General features: G+C 49.4%; 2 protein-coding genes across 3 annotated transcripts in view; both read right to left on the bottom strand.

Moving 5' to 3' along the window:
* The window catches only part of Znf653 (zinc finger protein 653), a 17,602-nt gene extending 12,553 nt beyond the window's left edge, over window positions 1–5,049 (bottom strand). Inside the window, 2 exon segments of the mRNA XM_050125487.1 lie at window positions 1,517–1,560; window positions 4,575–5,049. Of these exon segments, the coding sequence (XP_049981444.1) occupies window positions 1,517–1,560; window positions 4,575–4,861 (331 nt within the window). The 5' untranslated portion in view covers window positions 4,862–5,049.
* A 346-nt stretch (window positions 5,050–5,395) lies between these two features.
* Ecsit (ECSIT signaling integrator) lies at window positions 5,396–16,938 on the bottom strand. Of its 2 annotated transcripts, none has more exons than XM_050125488.1 (8): window positions 16,841–16,938; window positions 9,626–9,782; window positions 8,510–8,927; window positions 7,291–7,514; window positions 6,823–6,877; window positions 6,587–6,735; window positions 6,143–6,248; window positions 5,396–5,726 (listed from the first exon to the last, which is right to left on the bottom strand). In XM_050125488.1, exons 2-8 carry the CDS (start codon window positions 9,719–9,721, stop codon window positions 5,473–5,475), a joined length of 1,302 nt encoding a protein of 433 aa, XP_049981445.1. In that variant the 5' UTR covers window positions 9,722–9,782; window positions 16,841–16,938; the 3' UTR covers window positions 5,396–5,472. The 2 variants fall into 2 exon arrangements, with proteins under 2 accessions (XP_049981445.1, XP_049981446.1); XM_050125489.1 differs by having other exon boundaries at window positions 16,740–16,896.
* Window positions 16,939–18,707: the final 1,769 nt, after the last annotated feature.

Below are 18,707 nucleotides of genomic sequence, written 5' to 3'. Positions count from 1 at the left end.
TACTCCTCTTCACCCCTTCCAGCCACATGGCCTCCTAGCTGTCCTTTAAATGAGCTAAGTAAGGTCCTGCCTCGGCCCTTGCACATCCTCCAGATGACAGCCTCACTCAGTGCCTCCACCCAGACAGAGATCACCCACAGATGCCCTCCTCTAAGAAGCCACACTCTTCGGAGTCATGCTAGCCAACTTTGGTCTGTTCGTGACAGCACCAAGAAGCTGCCTGTGGCTGTCTATTTGGATACCTCCTGTCTGTCTCCCCCACTAGAATGACAGCTCCACAAAGGCTGTCATTCCACACCATCAGTATTGCTGGCTAGGGCAAGAACTCATCAGACATGGTGAGGGTGCTAGAGGGCAGGAATGGCAGAGCCAAACAGCCTGCGTTCAGATCTAGGCTTTGTCACAATCTGGCTGGGCAGCTCTAAGTGAGTGGCCAGGGGAGAACCAGGATTCCACCTTTGGAGACTGCCACAGAGGCAGAAGGGGTAAAGAAGCCACAAGGGCACAGAGGAACACTAGGGCCTATGAGTGTGATGGGGTAGGGCTGTCCTACACCTGTAGAGCTGGGAAGGAGAGGTATTTGGGCTGAGGGAGTGTGCCCAGGGTCTCCATCCTCATGAAACCACATCGGTGACATGGAACTTCAACAGCTGCTCCACTTCCAGCCTGGCACTACCTAACCCTTTGGGGTTGCACAGTAAAGATGGTTACTTGCCTCTGCCTCCAAGAACTCATGTACCAAAGCTGTGAGTGGGAATGATTAGGCATGCCTGTAATCCCATCAGACAGGGTGATTTTGAGTTTTGAGGCTAGCCTGGGTTGCACAGTAAAACAAGTCAGAAAAAAAAAAAAAGTATGCCACTAAGATAGTTCAGTGGCAAGTAGCTGGCTACCAGCCTGACCCACCTGAGTTAGATACTCAGGACCTATGTGGTAGAAAGCAAGAACCAACTTCCATAAGTAGTTCTGACTTCACACCTGTGATGTGTATGCACGTGTGCACGCACACAAATAAAAGAATAAAAACATGTTTTTTTTTTTTTTTAATTGAAAGCTGGGGATATGACTTAGTTGTAGAGAACCTACTCAGTGAGCATACAGCCGTGGGTTCCATCACTAAGAGCACATGAACTGGACTTGTGGCACATACCTGTCAACCTAGCACTGTGGGATAAAGACCACCCTCTGCTATAGAATGAGCCTGAGCTCCACTGAGACCCATGTATCAAAAAAGAGGCAGAGCAGGGCTCATTGCCACCAGGTGGTTCTTTTAATCACCCAACTGAATGCCATGGAGACCCACAGCCTAATGATTTGGTAAGGCACTGAGGTCCTGCTGGGTGGGGCCTATTTAGATTCAGCCCACCTGGCACACAACACACTCTGCCTCTAGCATGTGGGGCAGGGACTGGCTCTTCCACCTTCCAACCACGCAGCAAAGGGATGGTAACTGGGTTGCTTCTAGGCTACGCACTGCACGTGCTCCCACCCCTCCCCATGCTGCAGCTCCACTTACTTTTCTTCCGTTTTGGCTTTTTGGGGACTTGCTCCCAAGGCTTCCTGCAACACAGAGAGGTGGTGAGGGTGAATTTGGGGCCAAGCTGGGCCCAAGTCCTGAGCTGGTAGAAAATGACAGCAGCTCATCTGCTCTGGGATGGGATCTGAACTGCTGTCCTGTTCCCTTTCCAGCAGTCCTTGGTTTGTGTAACTGCCACTGGCAGCAGCCCTGAATGGAGGCCTCTTACCATTACTTAGCTCAGAGAACACTAGCCCTCAGAAGGTCCCAGGCAGATGGGATGTAGAAACTGGGAAGAATGCTAAGAGAGTTCCTTGACTCCTACCCCATGGGGCAAATGGCTTGTATTTAGAGTCAGTCCCTATATCCACAAATTCCACCAACCATCAATTGATAATGTTAGTCAGAAGTGTGGGCGCACACCCGTCTCCCCAGCACTCAGAAGGCAGATGTGGGAGGATCATGAATTTGAGGCCAGTCTGGATTATATCAAAAAGTCAAGGCCAGCTTACATCATATAGGGAAACCCTGTTTCAAGAAGTAAAATATAGAAAAAAATAATAGAAAAAAAAATATTGGCGCACATGCCTAGCATGCAGAGCCCAGGGTTCCTTTCACTGAATCAAATAAACCCTATGTGACAGCTCATGCCTATAATCCCAGAACTCAAGAAGCAGAAGCAGGAGGATTATTGCAAATTCCTTCTTCCTGGCATCCCAGGGCCTACCTTTACTCCTCATGCTTCAGTGTAAGAGTTTTATTCTTAAAAATAATTTGTGTTCCAGGACAGGCTCCAAAGCTACAGAGAAACCCTGTCTCAAAAAACCAAAATAATAATAGTAATAATTTGTGTTACACTTATTTATAGAGGTAGGGAATGTGTCATAGTGATTGTGTATGGAGGGCAGAGGACAGCTTGCAGGAGTCAGTTTTCTACTGCTAATGTGTCCTGGTGATCAACTAAGGTCATTAGGCTTGGGAGCAAATGCCTTTCTCTGAAGTGCTGTGATTACAAACATGCATGCTTGCACATGGTGGGGGTGGGATCCAGAGCTCTTCACATATGAGGTACTCCATCACTGACCACTGAGTTATATACCCCTTGCTCCTGGCTGATTACTACCCCACAGAATCATTATTTTTATTTTGTTTTGTTTTTCCTTTTGAAATAAGGTCTCTCTCTCTATGTGGCCCTGGCTATCTTGGAACTCAATATGTAGACCAGGCTAGCCTCAAACTCAGAGAGCTCCATCTGCATCGGCCTCCAAAGAGCTAGGATTAAAGGCATGTGCCACTATGCCTGGCTAACTTTTAAAAAATGATTTTATTATTTCACGTGCATAAGTTTTTGCCTGCATTTATGCCTTTGTACCATGTATGTGCCTGCTGCCCATGGAGATCAGAAGGATCCCTTGGAACTGGAGTTACAGATGGTTGCAAACCACAACCTAGAACCAAACCCAGGTCCTCTGCAAGAGCAACAAGTGCTCTTAAGCACTGAGTTACCTCTCCAGCCCCCAGAATCAGACAGATGAGGTCAACAAGAGAAGAATAAGATACACCATGAATCCCCACTGTGGCTGGATCCTTTCTAAGCTCTGTAATTTTATTTGAGACAGGGTATCATGATGTAGCCCTGGCTGGCTGGAACTGTCTGTGCAGACCAAACAGAGCTAACATCGGATCTGGCGTTTACAACATGCAGCAGCTGGCTGGGGAAGCTGAGGTGTCAGTTGGGGTTCCAGGTTGAGCTCTCTCTCCACGGCTGAACTTCAGCCTCTTTCCCACTGCAGGTATTTTTTCATTATGGAACAAACAGTAGTAAGCTCTGTTGGAAACACTCCGCCTTCTGCTGTTCTTAAGGGCACAGGGTCTTTACTCTTGGGCTGTTCTGCAGTTTTCTTCTCTTCCTGTCACTGAGTTAGAGGGCCCACCCTACCCCAGACAAAGGGTGTTGGAGGGCACTGATACAAACATGCTTGACTCTAAAATATGGGGAGGAGGCGGACGTACTTTCAGAGACAGTTTCTTAGTATGGGCAAGCAGTACATGTCAATTTACCAACATATGAACACTTACAGTGTGGCAAAACACACATGGTAGGAGAGGACCAGTTCCACATGGCTGTTCTCTAATCTCACCTGTGGGCCTACACACACACACACACACACACACACACACACACACAAATAAAATCTTAAAAGAACCCTATGACAAGCCTGGTGCATGCCTTTAGTCCCAGTACGCAGGATGCTGAGAACAGACAGATCCTTGAATTTGAGACCAGCCTGGTTTACAGTGAGTTCGAGGTCTGCCAGGGCTACACAGAGAAACCCTGTCTCGAGAAACTAACCAACAAATAAATAATTAATTAATTCATGGCACCCCTAAGCCCCTTGGCTCCTGGGGAGCAACTCAGCTCCGAGTTAACTGGCATCAGGGAGGACTGGAGTCCTTCGCCAAGTCTTCGAGTTCAGAAGGAGCAGGACAGGTGGAGTCTTTCCCTTCCTGCTGACTTTATAGGTAGCCCGACAAGGGAGTTGAAACAGAGCGCTGGCTAGAGAGATGACTCAGTGGTGAAGACCCCTTTCTGTACTTGCAGAGGACCGGGTTTGGTTACCAGCACCTACATGTGGTTCACAACCATCCATAACTCCAGTTCCAGGGGATCGAACACCCTCTTCTGATCTCCGCAGACAGCAGGCACGCAAGTGGTGCACATACATGCACACACACACACACACATACATACATACAAGCTAGTCACATACAGAAAACTTGAGTGCCAGGCACCTTTGCAAATTCACACCTGCTGGACGCCCAACCGAGGTCAGGATGGGCCAGTCAGAGCTCCTGGAGGCGGGCAGAGGGGCGGGGAAAGGCTGGCATTGGATAGTCAGCAGGCCGGAGGCGGCGCGTGAGGGGTCCGGGTCGCCTAAGCCGGAGACCAAGGCCTGCTTGGCGGCTCGGGGGCGGGGCCTCCAGTTCCGGGGGCGGGGGCGGCGCTCTCCCCGCCTCTCCCTCCTTTCCTCCCTCTCCCGGGCCCGCGCCCCCTCACCCGTGGCGTCCGGTACGCTGGCCGCGCTCCAGCGAAATGAGGTAGGCAGCGAGTTTGGCGTCGCTCCAGCCGCTGCGCCGTCTCAGGTCCACCCAGGGGCCGTGCGCCTCGCCCAGGTACACGCGCCGCACGTCGTACTTCTTCCGGGACTCGAGCCGCCTCCGGGCCCGGTCCGACTCTGTGAGCCGCGGTCGGCCCCGCGCCTTTCGACCCGCCGCGCCCTCCTCTGCCGCCGTCTCCCCGCCTGCCCCCGCCCCCGCCCCGGGCTCTGGAGCCCGCTCCGCCATCCCCCCCACCCTGGTTACCGGCCTCCCCCGTTGTTAGGAGCCTCAACCGGAAGTGGCGCGCCTAGTCTGCGCCGCCGGGAGATTTCTCACAGGTTCTCCACTGCCCGCGGCGCCAAACGGGGGACAGCTAGCCGGAGCTGCGCATGCGCCGGCCAGGAAGACGGCACACTCCAGTTACCGGGCTACTTGGGAAGTGAAGGCGGTACGTTCCGGGAACTCAAGGTTATCCTTGGCTGTCTCTTGAATTCTAGAGCAGTGTGGGCTACTTAACACTATCTTAATTTTTTTTTAAAGGCCATGGTGATGGCTCTGCGGGTAAAGGCGAATCCTGCCAAACCTGGCAATCTGAGTTCCATTTGCAGGACTCAGAGGATGGAAAGCCAGAACTGACTCCAGCAAATAGTCTTCTCACCTCCACACACCCCTCCCACACCACAAATACATAAACGGATTTTTAAAGGTAAATAAAAAGGAGGGTCCCAGAAAGGTAGAGCCAGACGAACTCATGCATAACATCTGAAGGGAAGCCACAAGGCCAGGGAAGAAATTTTTATTTTGTCCATATTATTTTGTATCAGTCCGGTCTCTCTTCGCCTCATTACAGCTCAGACTCAACTCTGGCCCTGCTGCTGTTGTGCCTGAAAGGCCTCATCTTCCTCCTGGCCCTTGGGAGGGCTGTGGGGAGGGGACTGTTCCTCCTGCCTTGAGATTGTCAGCAGCTCCCCCGTGGACCTGGCCAGGCGAAATATCACAGGGACCTGTGCCAGGGTTGGGTTGGTCTCCTGCAAGCCCTGGATCCATTTGACCAGTGTTGCCTGGTCATGGGCACCAGCCATGCACATGGCGAAGACGGGGCCTTCTGTCACTGTTAGGAGAGAGGAGTTTGCCCTCACCACCTTGAGGTACTCTGACCTCCCACTGATGGGCACCTCCAAACATTCACAGAGCAGCCTCCTGCTACATACTGGTTTTACATTTAACCTGGGCTATGCCACCTGCTTCTTCAGATGCTATCAGGAAGCTGGCCTTGACCCCAAACCTGGAAGTCCTTACTTAACTTGACTGTTCCCTCCTGACCTGAGACTTGTATCTGTTCTGATCATGTTACTAGCTGGTGCATAATGCTCCATAAAAGATCTAAGGGAGAGGGGGTGGCTAAGGAGATCAGGTTCCCCAGGAGTACAAGACCCCTGATTGTGGGGACTGGAGAAATGAGCAGTGTCTCAGCCTGAGGTCCCATGGCCACCACACAGGATGTGCTGTACAGAAAACTGCTTTTACCTTTGTCCACGTCAAACTCATAGTCGTCCCAACCGCTCCTAGAATACTCCAGGTCCAGCTGCATTGGGTAGTAGAGATTCCATTCTTCTGGGATCTCCTCTACTTTCTACTTTCAGCAAGAGAAAGCAAGCGTGATCAGAGGCCACAACACAGAATCTCAGCTCCTCATCTGAACTTCAAGACTGTGCCAGGCCCCCTACCCCTTTTTCTGAGACAGAATCTACAGTCCTGGCTAATCTGGAACTCACTGTACTGACCACAGTGGCCTTCAACTCTCAGAGATCTGCCTGCCTCAGCCTCCTGAGTACTGGAATTAAAAATATATGCCACTATGTATTTCTTATTTTTTTAAATTATATTTCTGCACAGCCCTGTGTAGCTCAGAGAACAACTCCCAGGAGTCAGTTCTTTCCTTTGACATGTGGGTTCTGGGCTGTAACTCACCTCTTCCTCAGGGGATGGCAGATCAGCTCTCAAGATGTGATAATAGACACATTTATTGCGCAGCCAGAGAGGGAAGGGGCCCTCGACAAAAACAGGCTTGGATGGGTTGTGGCGGGCCAGGGCAGCTTGCTGATCAGGACTCTGGATTCCTGGTGTGGAGATGATAACCTAGTGATGCCTTAGCAGTGAAAGGCCCAGAGGGATCCGGCAGAAACTGGGACAGGCTGGGGTCTTACCTACAATGTGGGGCTGGATGGGATCTATGCCTGTAGAGTCACTGGGCAAAGACATCTGCAAAGAATAGCAGGGATGCAAGATTGTGATTCCAGAGCATCTACAGGGGAGCCAGAGAAGGCAAAGGGAAAGAGGATGCCAGCAAATCCTGAACAATTGTACCAGGTCTCCTACATGTTACGAAAGTGGTCCCTTCCTCTTTGTTTGTAGCCAGTTTGGCCGGGGCTGCCAACATTGAGCCCATCCTGAAGGGACCTTAGAGCCATCTAACTTATATGCAACCTGCAGTGACCTCATTCAAGTCATTGTACAAGAAGGGACAAATACACCTGACACAGGATGTTTCTGTAACGGCTAAGTAGACTAATTCAGGTCTAACTGGTAATAAGGAAGGCCATGAGCATTAACACTATGAATGAAGGAGAGCCCAGCCAGGGATGGTAGCTGCAGGAACCAACAGGAATGCATACCTGGTAGACAGTGATCTTGGCACTGAGGTCAGGCTCCATGCGTCGCAGGCTTAGCTTAGCCAGGTCCAAAGGGTCCTGGGGCAGATCTCGGGGCACAGGGTAGGGGTTGATATTCTTGAAGCGGGTGAACCACAGCTTCATCCGTAGGAACTTGAGCATGGGGTAACTGTGGCGTCCAAATATCTGAGTCAGCAGGAACTCTGTCTCTCTGTCGGGCATGACTCCTGTGCTGGGCAGATCCAGGTAGAGCCTCAGAGAGGCAGGTATGGTTAGGTCAAGTCAGGAAAGAGCAGGAAGGGAGGACAGAATTAAAGAGGATTTACTTTTCATGATTTTTTTTTCTTTCTTATTTTGGTACAGGGTCTATATGTATAGCCCTGGCTGGCCTGGAACTCTTGAGATCTGCCTGTCTCTGCCTTCCAGAGCTGGGATTAAAGGTGTGCGCCACCACACCCGGCCACCAGTGCTTGTTTTGTTTGAAGCTGGTGCTGGTGGGGTATAGCCGAGTAAAAGTGCTGGCCTGGCACACACAGCTCCAGTTTGACACAGCAGCACAGGCTATAATCCCAAGATTTGGAACAAGAGGCAAAAATCAGGAGTCCAAGGCCAGGCTTGGCTAAACAGCACAGCAAATTCAAGGTCAACCTGGGCTACGTGAGAGGATCTAAAATGTTGGGGCAAAAGGGCTGGAGAAAAAACAGCTCAGCAGTTGTGAACGTGGACTGCACCACTGTGAACTCCAGTTCCAGGGTATCCAGCCCTCTTCTGGCTCTCTGGGGCAGGTGCACTCAAGCACTCACAGAAAACAAAGGCTGGGCATGGTAGTGCATGGCCTTTAGCCCCAGTACTCAGTTTGAGGCCAGTTTGGTCTACAAAGAGAGTTCCAGGACAGCCAGGGCTGTTAAACAGAGAAACCCTGTCTCGAAAAACAAAAAACAAAACAAAAAAAAGGCAAACAAATTCAAAGCAAAACTTACATAGTAAGGATGAGCTTGAATGCCTGCATCCACTCCACCCTCCCCCCCCAAGGAGCTGGGGTGACAGGCGTGCACCTGAGGCTGCTGGATGCTGGGGATCAGCCTCGGAGCATCCCAGTAAGTCCTCCAACTGAGCTACAGCCTCGTCCCAGTAATTCTAAGAGGGATAGAAATCCTGAGAGGTAGAGATGGAGAAAGCAGTGGAATGAAGCAGGTGCTAAGACTGGGCCCACATCTCTCACCGTGCCGTTCCATCTGTTCCAGGACAGCAAGCCCACACTCCTGCTGCCGTGGATAGTGGACGAAGATGCGTTGGATAACATTGCGGGGCCGGAAGACCTCCTTGGGGAAGACATCCAGCAGCAGGTTGTACACTGACAGGTCCCGCTCCACGCCGAACTCTGGCATCTTGCGCAGCGCTAGGTAGATGAAGTCCACATGGCCACGCTTGCGCACATTGTGCTCCCCAAAGCTGTGCACGGCACGAATGAAGCTTTTCTTGTCTCGTTCCCCATTTGCCGATGACCCGAACGGTTCTTCACGGACAACTGGGACCTTGTTGGGCTTCTCCTGGGGCTCAGGAGGTCGAGGAATCAACCGTGTGTCATCCTTGTGTGTAACTGCACTGCAGTGGAGGCCTCGTGGGGCCCGGAGGGACACCTGGAAGAGCACAGATGCTGCTTAGCTTTCCTGGCAGAGGTGCCCTCAACCTCATGGAGGAGCTTTGAGACTGTGGCTGCTAGCCCTAGCTTAGGTACCATGACAAAGTACGTGCCACATGGTGGTACACACCTAAAATGCCAACCCTCCGGAGGCTAAAGCAGGAGAATTGAGATCTCAAGGCTAGCTTGAACCACACATCATATTCTGAGGCCATTTGCTATTACATATGGCTCTTACACACACAACCCAAAAATACACATACTATTGTGGCTTGGATGAGAAATACTCCATAGGCTTCTATTTGATCACTTGGTTTCTAGTAGGTGCTTTTGGATTATGGAATCTTTGGGACTTGGAGCCTTGCAGGAGGAAGTATGTCACTGGAGGGGGCTTTGAGGATTTATGCTTCAACTCTACAGTTCACTCTCCACTTCCTATGTCTGCTTGAGTGTGACCCTGGCATCTGCTCTGCTGTCATATGGACTCGTCCTCAGGACCACAAGCCCAAATACCTTTAAGTTGCTTTTGGTCATCGTACTTTAGTATAGCAACGGCAAAATAACAAAACAAACACGGGCTATCAGCAGGACAGGCAGGTCAAGGACCACTGTTAACTTCTGTGGCCTGATCTTGAGAAGGTGAGTGTAAAGCCCAGGCCTTACCCCTCTACGCTTGAGTGCCTAGCCTGTGGTTACCTGAGCAACAGGAGCTTCTGAGAGGCCAGTCCTGCAGATACCTCCCCAGCCCCTAGAGAGGCCTCGAGTCAGCAGTCTGGCCTGGACCCAGCTCATGCCTCTGCAGATTCAGCCACCAGTCAAGAGAAACTGAGACAGCGTTAGCCTGGCAACACACCTGTAAGACAAAGAGAACAGTTCAGACAAAAGAGCCTAGCCTACAAAGCCCCAAGTGTTTCTGCTTGATTTTGTTGTTTTTGAGATAAGAGTATCATATATAGCCCAGGCTTGCTTCAGATTTACTATTTGGCCAAGGATGGCCTTAAACTCCTCCACTTTCTAAGTGCTGAGATTACAGGTGTGAGCCACCAAGCCTGATAATTTTTTTAAAAAGATTTATTTATTATGTACACATATATGTCTGCATACCAGAAGAAGGCACCAAATCTCATAGACATTTGTGAGCCACCTTGTGGGTGCTAGGATTTGGACTCAAGTTCTCTGGAAGAGCAAGCAGTCAGTGCTGTTAACCTCTGAGCCATCTCTCCAGCCCATTTTTTAAAATTCTATTTATTGATTTATTGTGTGTGCTTGTGCATGCCTGCCTCGTGTATACACTACATGCACTTGTGTGGAGGTCAGGGATAGCATGGAGTTGGCTCTCTTCCAGCATGTGGGTTTTAGGATTAAACTCAGTTTTCCAGGCTTGGCACGAGTACCTTTATACAATGAGTCAGCTCACCGGCTCATACCTGGTAGCTTTTCTTTTTTCCTGAGACAGGATTTCTTCACATAGACCAGGCTGGCCTGGAGCTCATGGAGATCTGGGTCTGCCTCCTGAGTGCTGGGACTAAAGGCGTGTTCCACCATCGCCCGGCCTGAGATAGCTGGCTTTTAAAAAATTTTATGTGTATGGGTGTTTTGCCTGCATGTATGTCTATATATACATTCATACCTAGTGCCTGTGGAGGTCAGAAGAGGGGTATTGGATCCCTGGAATTGGAATTAGAGATGGTTGTGAGCTACCATGTAAGTGCTGGGAATCAAACCCTGCAAGAGCTCTTAATGGCTGAGCCATCTCTCCACTCTCCAGACCCCCAGCCCCTTTTTGAGACAGGGTCTTACTAGATGGCTCTAGCTGGCCTAGAAGCTGCTCTGCAGGCTAGCTTCAAACCTCACCGAGCTCCCCCACCTCGGCCTGTCCCGGGTGGGGATTTACAGCAGGCAGTGCCACAGTTTTGGAGACAGTTTCTCACTGAACTGGGAGCTCACGAGGTCAGCTAGATTGGCTGACCAGTAAGCCCCAAGGACTCCCCTTTCTCTGCCTCCTCCAGCTTTAAAAGGAAAAGAAAAAAAAGGCTTGAACACAAGGCTCAGAAGAAAGTAGGGACCATCTGACCACAGGTGTGGCTTAAGACAAAATTATTTTTTTAAAAAAAACTTCTTTGTTCATTCCAGAGCGTGTAACACCTGATTCAGTGTTACACCCTCGGTACAGTTCGCACCGTTTGCGAGTCGGGCAAGGGCCTGGAGATTGAAAGAACACACACAAAGAGACCAGGGTCATTCGAAAGGAGATCAGCCGAATGCCCGTTAATCAGATTTGGAGATTTGGGGGAGTCCTTATCTACCTAACTGCTGCACAAGGATCTCCACCCAGGCAGGTGGGAAATTACCATATTAACAATGGAGACGATGCCTTACAGCTAATCACCAGGCGGGGCAGGGAGAACACAGAAACAAACCAGGAGGCTTAGTTAGCTGACCTGAAACTGTCCTCCAGATGCACCCCAGGAACAAGGGCAGACAAGGGCCCTACAAGAGTGTGTGTGCACAAATGTGCCGTGGCAGCAGCACAAAGGACAACTCAGAGAATTCTGTGCTTGCCTTCTACCACGTGGGCCCTGGGGACTGAACTCAGGTCCTCAGGCTTAGCAGCAAACACCTTTACCCACTGAGCCATCTCAATGCCTCCTCCCCTTTTCCCCTTTGTTTTTTTTTTTTTCCAAAACAGGGTTTCACTGTAGCCCTGGTTGCGCTGGAACTCCCTCTGTAAACCATGGTGGCCTTGAGCTTACAGGCCTGCCTCTACCTCCTGAGTACTGGGCTTAAAGGCAGGCTCTACCTACCACTGGTTGGCCTCTTTAAAAAACACAGAAAGACAATTATCACATGTACTCACTCATAGGTGGTTTTTAAACATAAAGCAAAGAAGGCCAGCCTACAAACCACAATCCCAGAGAATTTAGACAACAATGTGGACACTATGAGAGACTCACATAAATCTAATCTACATGGGAAATAGAAAGTAGAGAAAGACAAGATCTCCTGAGTAAATTGGGAGCATGGGGACCTTGGGGGAGGGTTGAAGGGGGGAAGGGAGAGGCAGGGAGGGGAGCAGAGAAAAATGTAGAGCTCAATAAAAATCAATAAAATCTAAAAAAAAAACCCAGTTGTTTTTGTTTTTCAATTATGTATGAACATTTTGCCTTTATTTGTATGTACATGGTGCCTGCAGAAGTCAGAAGAGGGCTTTGGATCCTCTTGAACTGGAGTTACAGATGGCTGTGACCCACCATGTGGGTGCTGGGGATTGAACTCAGGTCCTCAGACTTGGCAGCGAGCACTTTTTACCCAATGAGCCATCTCACTAGTCCCATCTCTTCTCCCCTGGGTACTTGAAATTGAGCCCAGGTGGTCAGACTCATGCAGGTTCTTTACCAACGTAGCTGTTCCATGGCGAGTCTCTCTCTTGCCCAAGTGCTACTTCTGGAAACTGGTAAACTGCTGACAAGTGGCTAAACTGCACACCCTTGTCTAGATCCTGAACTCTGGCAAAAGGATCTAATCTCTCACTGGGCTGGTGGCACACTGTTTAATCCCAGCATCTGGGGGGCAGAGGCAGGCGGATGTCTGAGAGCAGCTGTGGAGGGCACAGCTTACAGACAGCACTAGAAAAGGAAGAAACTGAGTGGACGTGTTAGCACCTGGTAATGTCTGCTAGTCTGTAAAGCCAGCCCTCATCAAATCCCCCTGAATCCTGAGCATTGTCCCTCAGTAGAGCCCATCCTCATCAAAGAGGTAGCATGTGCTTTGCAAAAAAGTTTGCTAGCTTATTCCTCCCTGGCCCTAGACTCCTAAGTACTGTTTCTCAGTCAATGGAACCTATCTTTATGCTTATTACAAACCCTTCCTCCCTAGGCCCTTGTCCTGAGCACTGTTTTCAGTCAGTAGGAACCCTTTTTATTCCTTTTGTTGTTGTTTGTTTGTTTGAGAAAGGGTTTCTCTGTGAAATAGTCTTTGGCTGTCCTGGAACTCAATCTGTAGACCAGGCTGGCCTTAAACTCACAGAGATCCACCTGCCTCTGCTTCACAAGTGCTGGGATTAAAGGCGAGTGCCACCACTGCCCATGTGTCACCACCACTGCCCAGCAGTAGTGCCCATTCTTGTGAGAAAGGCCACAGGGGCTTTGTTATAGAGATGCATTTTGTGGGGCTGGAGAGGTGGCTCAGAGGTTAAGAGCACTGGCTGCTCTTCCAGAGGACCTGAGTTCAGTTCCCAGCAACCACATGGTGGCTCACAACCATCTGTAATGAGGTCTGGTGCCCTTTTCTGATATGTAGGCATACATGCCAGCAGCACATTGTATGCATAATAAATAATCTTTAAACAAAAGGAGATGCACTTTGCAAAGGTGTTTCTATGTAGTCATGCCTGAAGCTTTGTCATGATAACTGTCACACGACATGCAAACTCTCCCCCAAAGTTTTATTGTGCTTAAACGTACAATAAATAGGTCTCTTGGCATTAGACTCCAGAAGCTTGGATCTGACACCAGCTAAGTTGTGCTGACCTAAAGTTTCATTCTTAACCTCATCCAGGTCATCTCACTGTTGGCCATGACACTTTCAGGGACCCTCACAGCTAGCCTGTTCAACACAGTGACACCTTGTCTCAAACAAATACAAAAGTAAGAGTGTTGGAGTTTGTCAAATATTTTTCTGCATCATATGAAATAATCATGTAATTTGGGGGTTTTGTTCTTAATGTATTTTATTATTATATATTAAAATATATAATTAATATATATATACTAAATTTTTAGATATCCAACTACCCTTGCATTTTGGAGATACGTTCTCTTAGCCACAATGTAGACTCCTTTCGGTCTGTTTGCAGACCCGCTATAAAGAACTTTAGGCGATAGTCCTGAGGCACTGGCTTGCAGTTTTCTTAGTCTACCTGTGGGGTTTTTGTGTCATGGTGCCTAGGTCTTGGAGAACAATGTTAGGAAGAGTTTGGGTCACCCTTGCCACCACTGGGTGCAGCAGGTGTGGTGGCACACCTGTAATCCCAGCATTGAAGCGGGAGGATCAGCTTTGTATACGTAGCAAGTATGAAGCCAGCCTGCGCTGCATAAAAACCTGCCTCCAAAAACAGGGTAAGAAAACAAAACAAAATACCTTGGGAGCTACAAGATGGCTGAGCTGGTAAAAGCAGTTGCTGTCATGTCTGACTGCTGAAATTCCATCCCTGGAAACCAGAGGGAAGGAAAGAACTGACTCCCACAAGCTGTCCTCTGACCTCCACTGGCACACACACGTAAACACACACGCACACACATACACAAAACCTTCATTTACTTGAGCCAGGCATGGTAATGCACCTTTAACCCCAGCATTCAGGAGGCATGGGCAGGCTGATCTCAGTAAGTTCCAGGCCAGCTAGGGCTACCTAGTGAGAACCTATTGCTAGTATCACTGCCCCAAATCTCCCTCCAACCTCCTGATCTTTTATCACAAAGCTACACCGAAGTCACATCCACACACTGGCTCCTCCCTCTCCACTCGAAGGCTGCCCTAGTCATGTCAGTAACACTAGTCCAAACTGGTGTGTTCCACACCTTGAAGAAGCCACCAATAACTTCAAAGTGTTGACTTGCTTGATTTTTCCTAAGTAGCATAGTGAAGGCCCCTCCCCCACAGCCCTTTGTTAACATCCTCGGTTTTCTTCCTGGCATTCAGGGTCCTGCATTATCTGCGAAACTGAAGGTGCAGACAAATGTTCTGGGAGCATAAAACATGCAGTCTCAGACTTAGCGATGCCAACATGTTTGCATATCTGACCAACGTCTGGTGATAGCTGCAGCTAGTGGTCTGAGGAAATGCAACTGGACTAGACTCAGGCAGTGATTCAGTAGTACAGACTTGGCCTAGAATCCTCCAGTGAGCTGCTGGGGACTCTCAGTGGTAAAGGCCCTGCCTAGAGTCCCCCAGTGAGGGTCTGGGGTGTGGCTCAGTGGTAGAGCCCTGCCTAGAATCCCCCAGTGAGGGGCTCATGGTGGACTCATGGTGGGATACTTGGTTGGCATACAGTTAGGTAAGAAGAATCTAAACCTTTGCTTTGCAAATTGTGTTCCAGGACCTATAAAATGCTGACTGTCAGACCTATTGTGTGAGAATTTGCTTTGCGGCAGCCATAGGTGGCTCCTAATGTATTAGTCAGAGTAGTAACAACTTGTGCTTATGGTTCCCTAACGTTTTCACCTCCATGCCTAAACATAGCTTTAGTACAGAGCAGCCATCTCCAACTCCGAATGGGACACCAACCGACATACCTTTGCTTCATGTGCTTCTCTGGAGGCCAGCCAGCGACACCACCCTTCCCAGTAAGGCCACAAAGTCGGAGTCATTCAATCTGTCAAACAGTCCTGGAGACTATTTCCAAATCTACCCGTTCCGCTGCAGGTCACCGCACCAGCCCACTCGGCTTCCCTGCATACCGTTATCCACCGCTCCCGCCCAGTCAGTTGCGTCCCTCCAGCACAAAGACAGCTCTAACAATGTAACTAAGTGAGCGGGAAAGAAGGCTTTATTGATGAATGCTTGCCCTGAGAGTCCGAGGACCTTAGTTTGATCCCTAGCACTCACATAAAAAGGTGAGGTGACATGCCCTTGCAATCCCAGCACCAGGGAGGCAGAAACAGGCAGGTCCCTGAGCTCGGCGGCCAGCCAGCCTACTTACTGAGTTACAGGTCCCAGTGAAAGACCTTGTCTCAGAGCACAAGGTGGACAACATCCAAGGACATGTGTCCTCCTGTACACATGTGCATACATGAACAAGCACTAACAATACATCCATGCAGCCACACATGAACACATAAAATGCTGGGTGTTATGGCAGATACCTATAATCCCAGTACTCAGGAGACACAGGCAGGCAGACCTCTGAGTCTGAGGTGAATCTGAGCTACACATACACAGAAAGTTCCAGACCAGCCAGGGATACATAGTGGGACTCTGCTTCAAAAAACAAGCCAGACTTGAGACAAGTGCTGTGGCTCCAAAGCCAGCACTGTGGAGTCTGAGGCAGGAGGATTGCATCCAGACCAGCTGGTGAGCTCCATGGCAGTCTTGAGCTACAGTAAGGCCCTGGCTAAAATGTAAATAAATAAGAGCAGGGACAGAAAGGTTCTTGCTGCTGGAACAATGCAAGTCTAATGACCTGAGTTCAATCCCTGGAACCGGAATAAGGTGTAAGGATGAAACTCCATAGCTGTCCTCTGACCTCCACCGTGCACCACAGCACATGCACCACCCCCCCACCGCTATAACTAAAACACTTCAAATAAATGTCAGACGGAGTCTACCTGCTGAACTCTCCCTATCCCTTGAGGTCCCAACCACACTGTTTCTGAAACAAGACAAGTTTATTGGTCTCAGAGGCTTTGAACTTGTTTTACCCCGTGTCTACCGCTTCCTATCTTGGTGCAGGCCTGGAAGAGGAAGATCAAGAGTTCGAGGCCAGCTTGGTATACATAAAGCCTTTTGTTTCAGGGAAAAACACATTGCTTTCAACAACCACTATTTGAAATCACAAAATTGTTCCATTTTGTTCAATAATTGGCTCTCTTAGATAATTTTTTTTTAAAAAATCTGTTTTTCTCATTGCTGTATCTCCACCAGCAGGGTCAGTGCCTGGTACGTGGTAAGTGCCCAACACCAATGTGCTGTGTGGCCTGAGCCGACTGTCGCACCTGCGAAACCGGACACTGAAGCAAGAGGTGCAGAGCAACCTTTCTCACACGTCCCCAAGCCTGCACCCCCCCCCCCCCAAAGGTCACGGTGCCCTCACCCTGAGGCCGAGCTGACGGTCGTTCTCCACGGCTCTACCAGGCCTGGAAGTGGACGCCCTGAAGCCCAGACTGTCCCATCGTCCTCCCACGCGCGACCCACCTACTCACGCAGCCGGCCGGGGAACCTAGCCGGCTCGGTGGCACCGCTGGGAGCCGTCATGTGGAGTCATAGAACTTCCGGTTACAGTCTAAAGGGACAGCAAATCAGAAAAGCCTGTGGCGATAGATCCCGCCCACAAGAAGAGACTCACCAATAGGAAGGAGGGAGGACAGTGATCCCGCCTGGGGGGGGGGAGTAGGCCCTGCTCCTTCCCAAGTGGGGGGAGGCTGGGTGTCTTGGGTCCCGGGGCGGAGGCTCTGCACTGGGGGCGGCTGAGCCTATCCATCCAGTTTTCTCACGCGAAGTGTGATGGTAAACTGTTGTTTCGGACAAAATATTGTTACGGACCTGAAACACCACGTTCGATTCCGTGCAGAGCTGGGGATGGCGCTCAGGGCCTCTTGCGTGCTAAGCACAGCCCCAGGACTTATTATTTTTACCAAACAATTTTTTTTAGTTCGGTTGGTTGCATTTGAGTTGTTTGAGCCAGGGTCTTGCTATAGTGCCGAGGCTGGTCTCGAAACCCTGGACTCAGAGGTCCTCAGGGTTCAGTCTCCTGAGTAGCTGGCACTTCAGGTGGGCAACACTGCCAGCAGCTTTAATAGGATTCCAAGTTAGGTTTATTTATTTTATTTACGTGTGAATGTAAATCTGTGTGAGCACATTCGCGTGGAGGTCAGAGAACAATTCAGGGGGAATGGGCCTTCTACCACATGGATATTGGGGATGAAATTTGGGTCATCAGGCTTGGCTGCAAGCACTTTAATAAGAATTAATTAGAATTTTTGAGGTTTGACTTCATCTATGTAAAAGAGCCATATAAGTACAAGGGCTACTGTGAGAAAGGACTTGCATTCCTGGCACCCTCTCACTCCTGAACAAGGAGGCTAGGTTGACGCTTCAAAACTGAGGGCCATGGATGAACTCAAATGTCCAAACGTGTTTTAAGAAGGTTGGACTTTGCTACGTATAGAGATGAAAGGGACGTGTGGCTTATGAAATACGCAGTGCCGATGAACTCCTTCTAACAGATGGTGTTTAAGGGGCTTTTCAATGACCTTCCTGCAGAACAGGCAACTGCACTATTGAGCTGTTTTGTGTTTCAAGAGAATTCTAGTGAGATGCCCAAACTAACAGAACAGTTGGCTGGACCACTTCGGCAAATGCAGGAATGTGCTGAAAGAATTGCAAAAGTTTCAGCAGAAGCAAAACTGGAGATTGATGAAGACACTTACCTAAGCTCACTCAACCCTCACCCGATGGATATGGTGTGTACCTGGGCAACTGGAGCCACATCTGTTCATATCTGCAGAACGACAGCTGTCGCTGAAGGCAGCACAATTCGCTGGACGAGGCGCCTGGGAAGAACAGCTTCGACAGATGTGTCAAGCAGCAAAAGCCGTTGGAAACGCGGAGCTGGAGAACAAATTTGCTGAAGGAGTCACCAAAATCAAGAGGGATATTGTATTTGCTGCCAGCCTCTACTTACAGAGTTCAACATTAATCACCACCTGTCTGTCTGTTCACAGTTGACTACGAATGCTTACACGTGTTCAAGTGGTTCTCCCATCTCAAGAGTTGGCTCAAGCATTTTACTACATTTAAATCGGCTCTCATTCTAAGAAGGCATGTAACATACACATTTGTACATAGCATCTTTCAATTAAAAAAATGTACAGGTGGAGCAGTGGTCTTAAAAAAACCTGAGGGCCAATGGAGAAGCCTGTGGAATTTATGTGTAGGTGATCTGATCATGCCTGGAACTGTTGTGAGTGTATAGATAATACTGATTTTACACACACGCACACACACACACGCGCACACATATATATACATATATATATATAATTTTTGAATGTAGAGTTTT

The sequence above is a fragment of the Alexandromys fortis genome, unplaced genomic scaffold, assembly GCF_014885135.2.
Source record: "Alexandromys fortis isolate MF-2015 unplaced genomic scaffold, M_Fortis_MF-2015_v1.1 scaffold_242, whole genome shotgun sequence".
NCBI lineage: Eukaryota > Metazoa > Chordata > Mammalia > Rodentia > Cricetidae > Alexandromys > Alexandromys fortis.
Note: the sequence above shows the minus strand (reverse complement) of the source record. Positions and strands in the feature narration are given on the sequence as shown.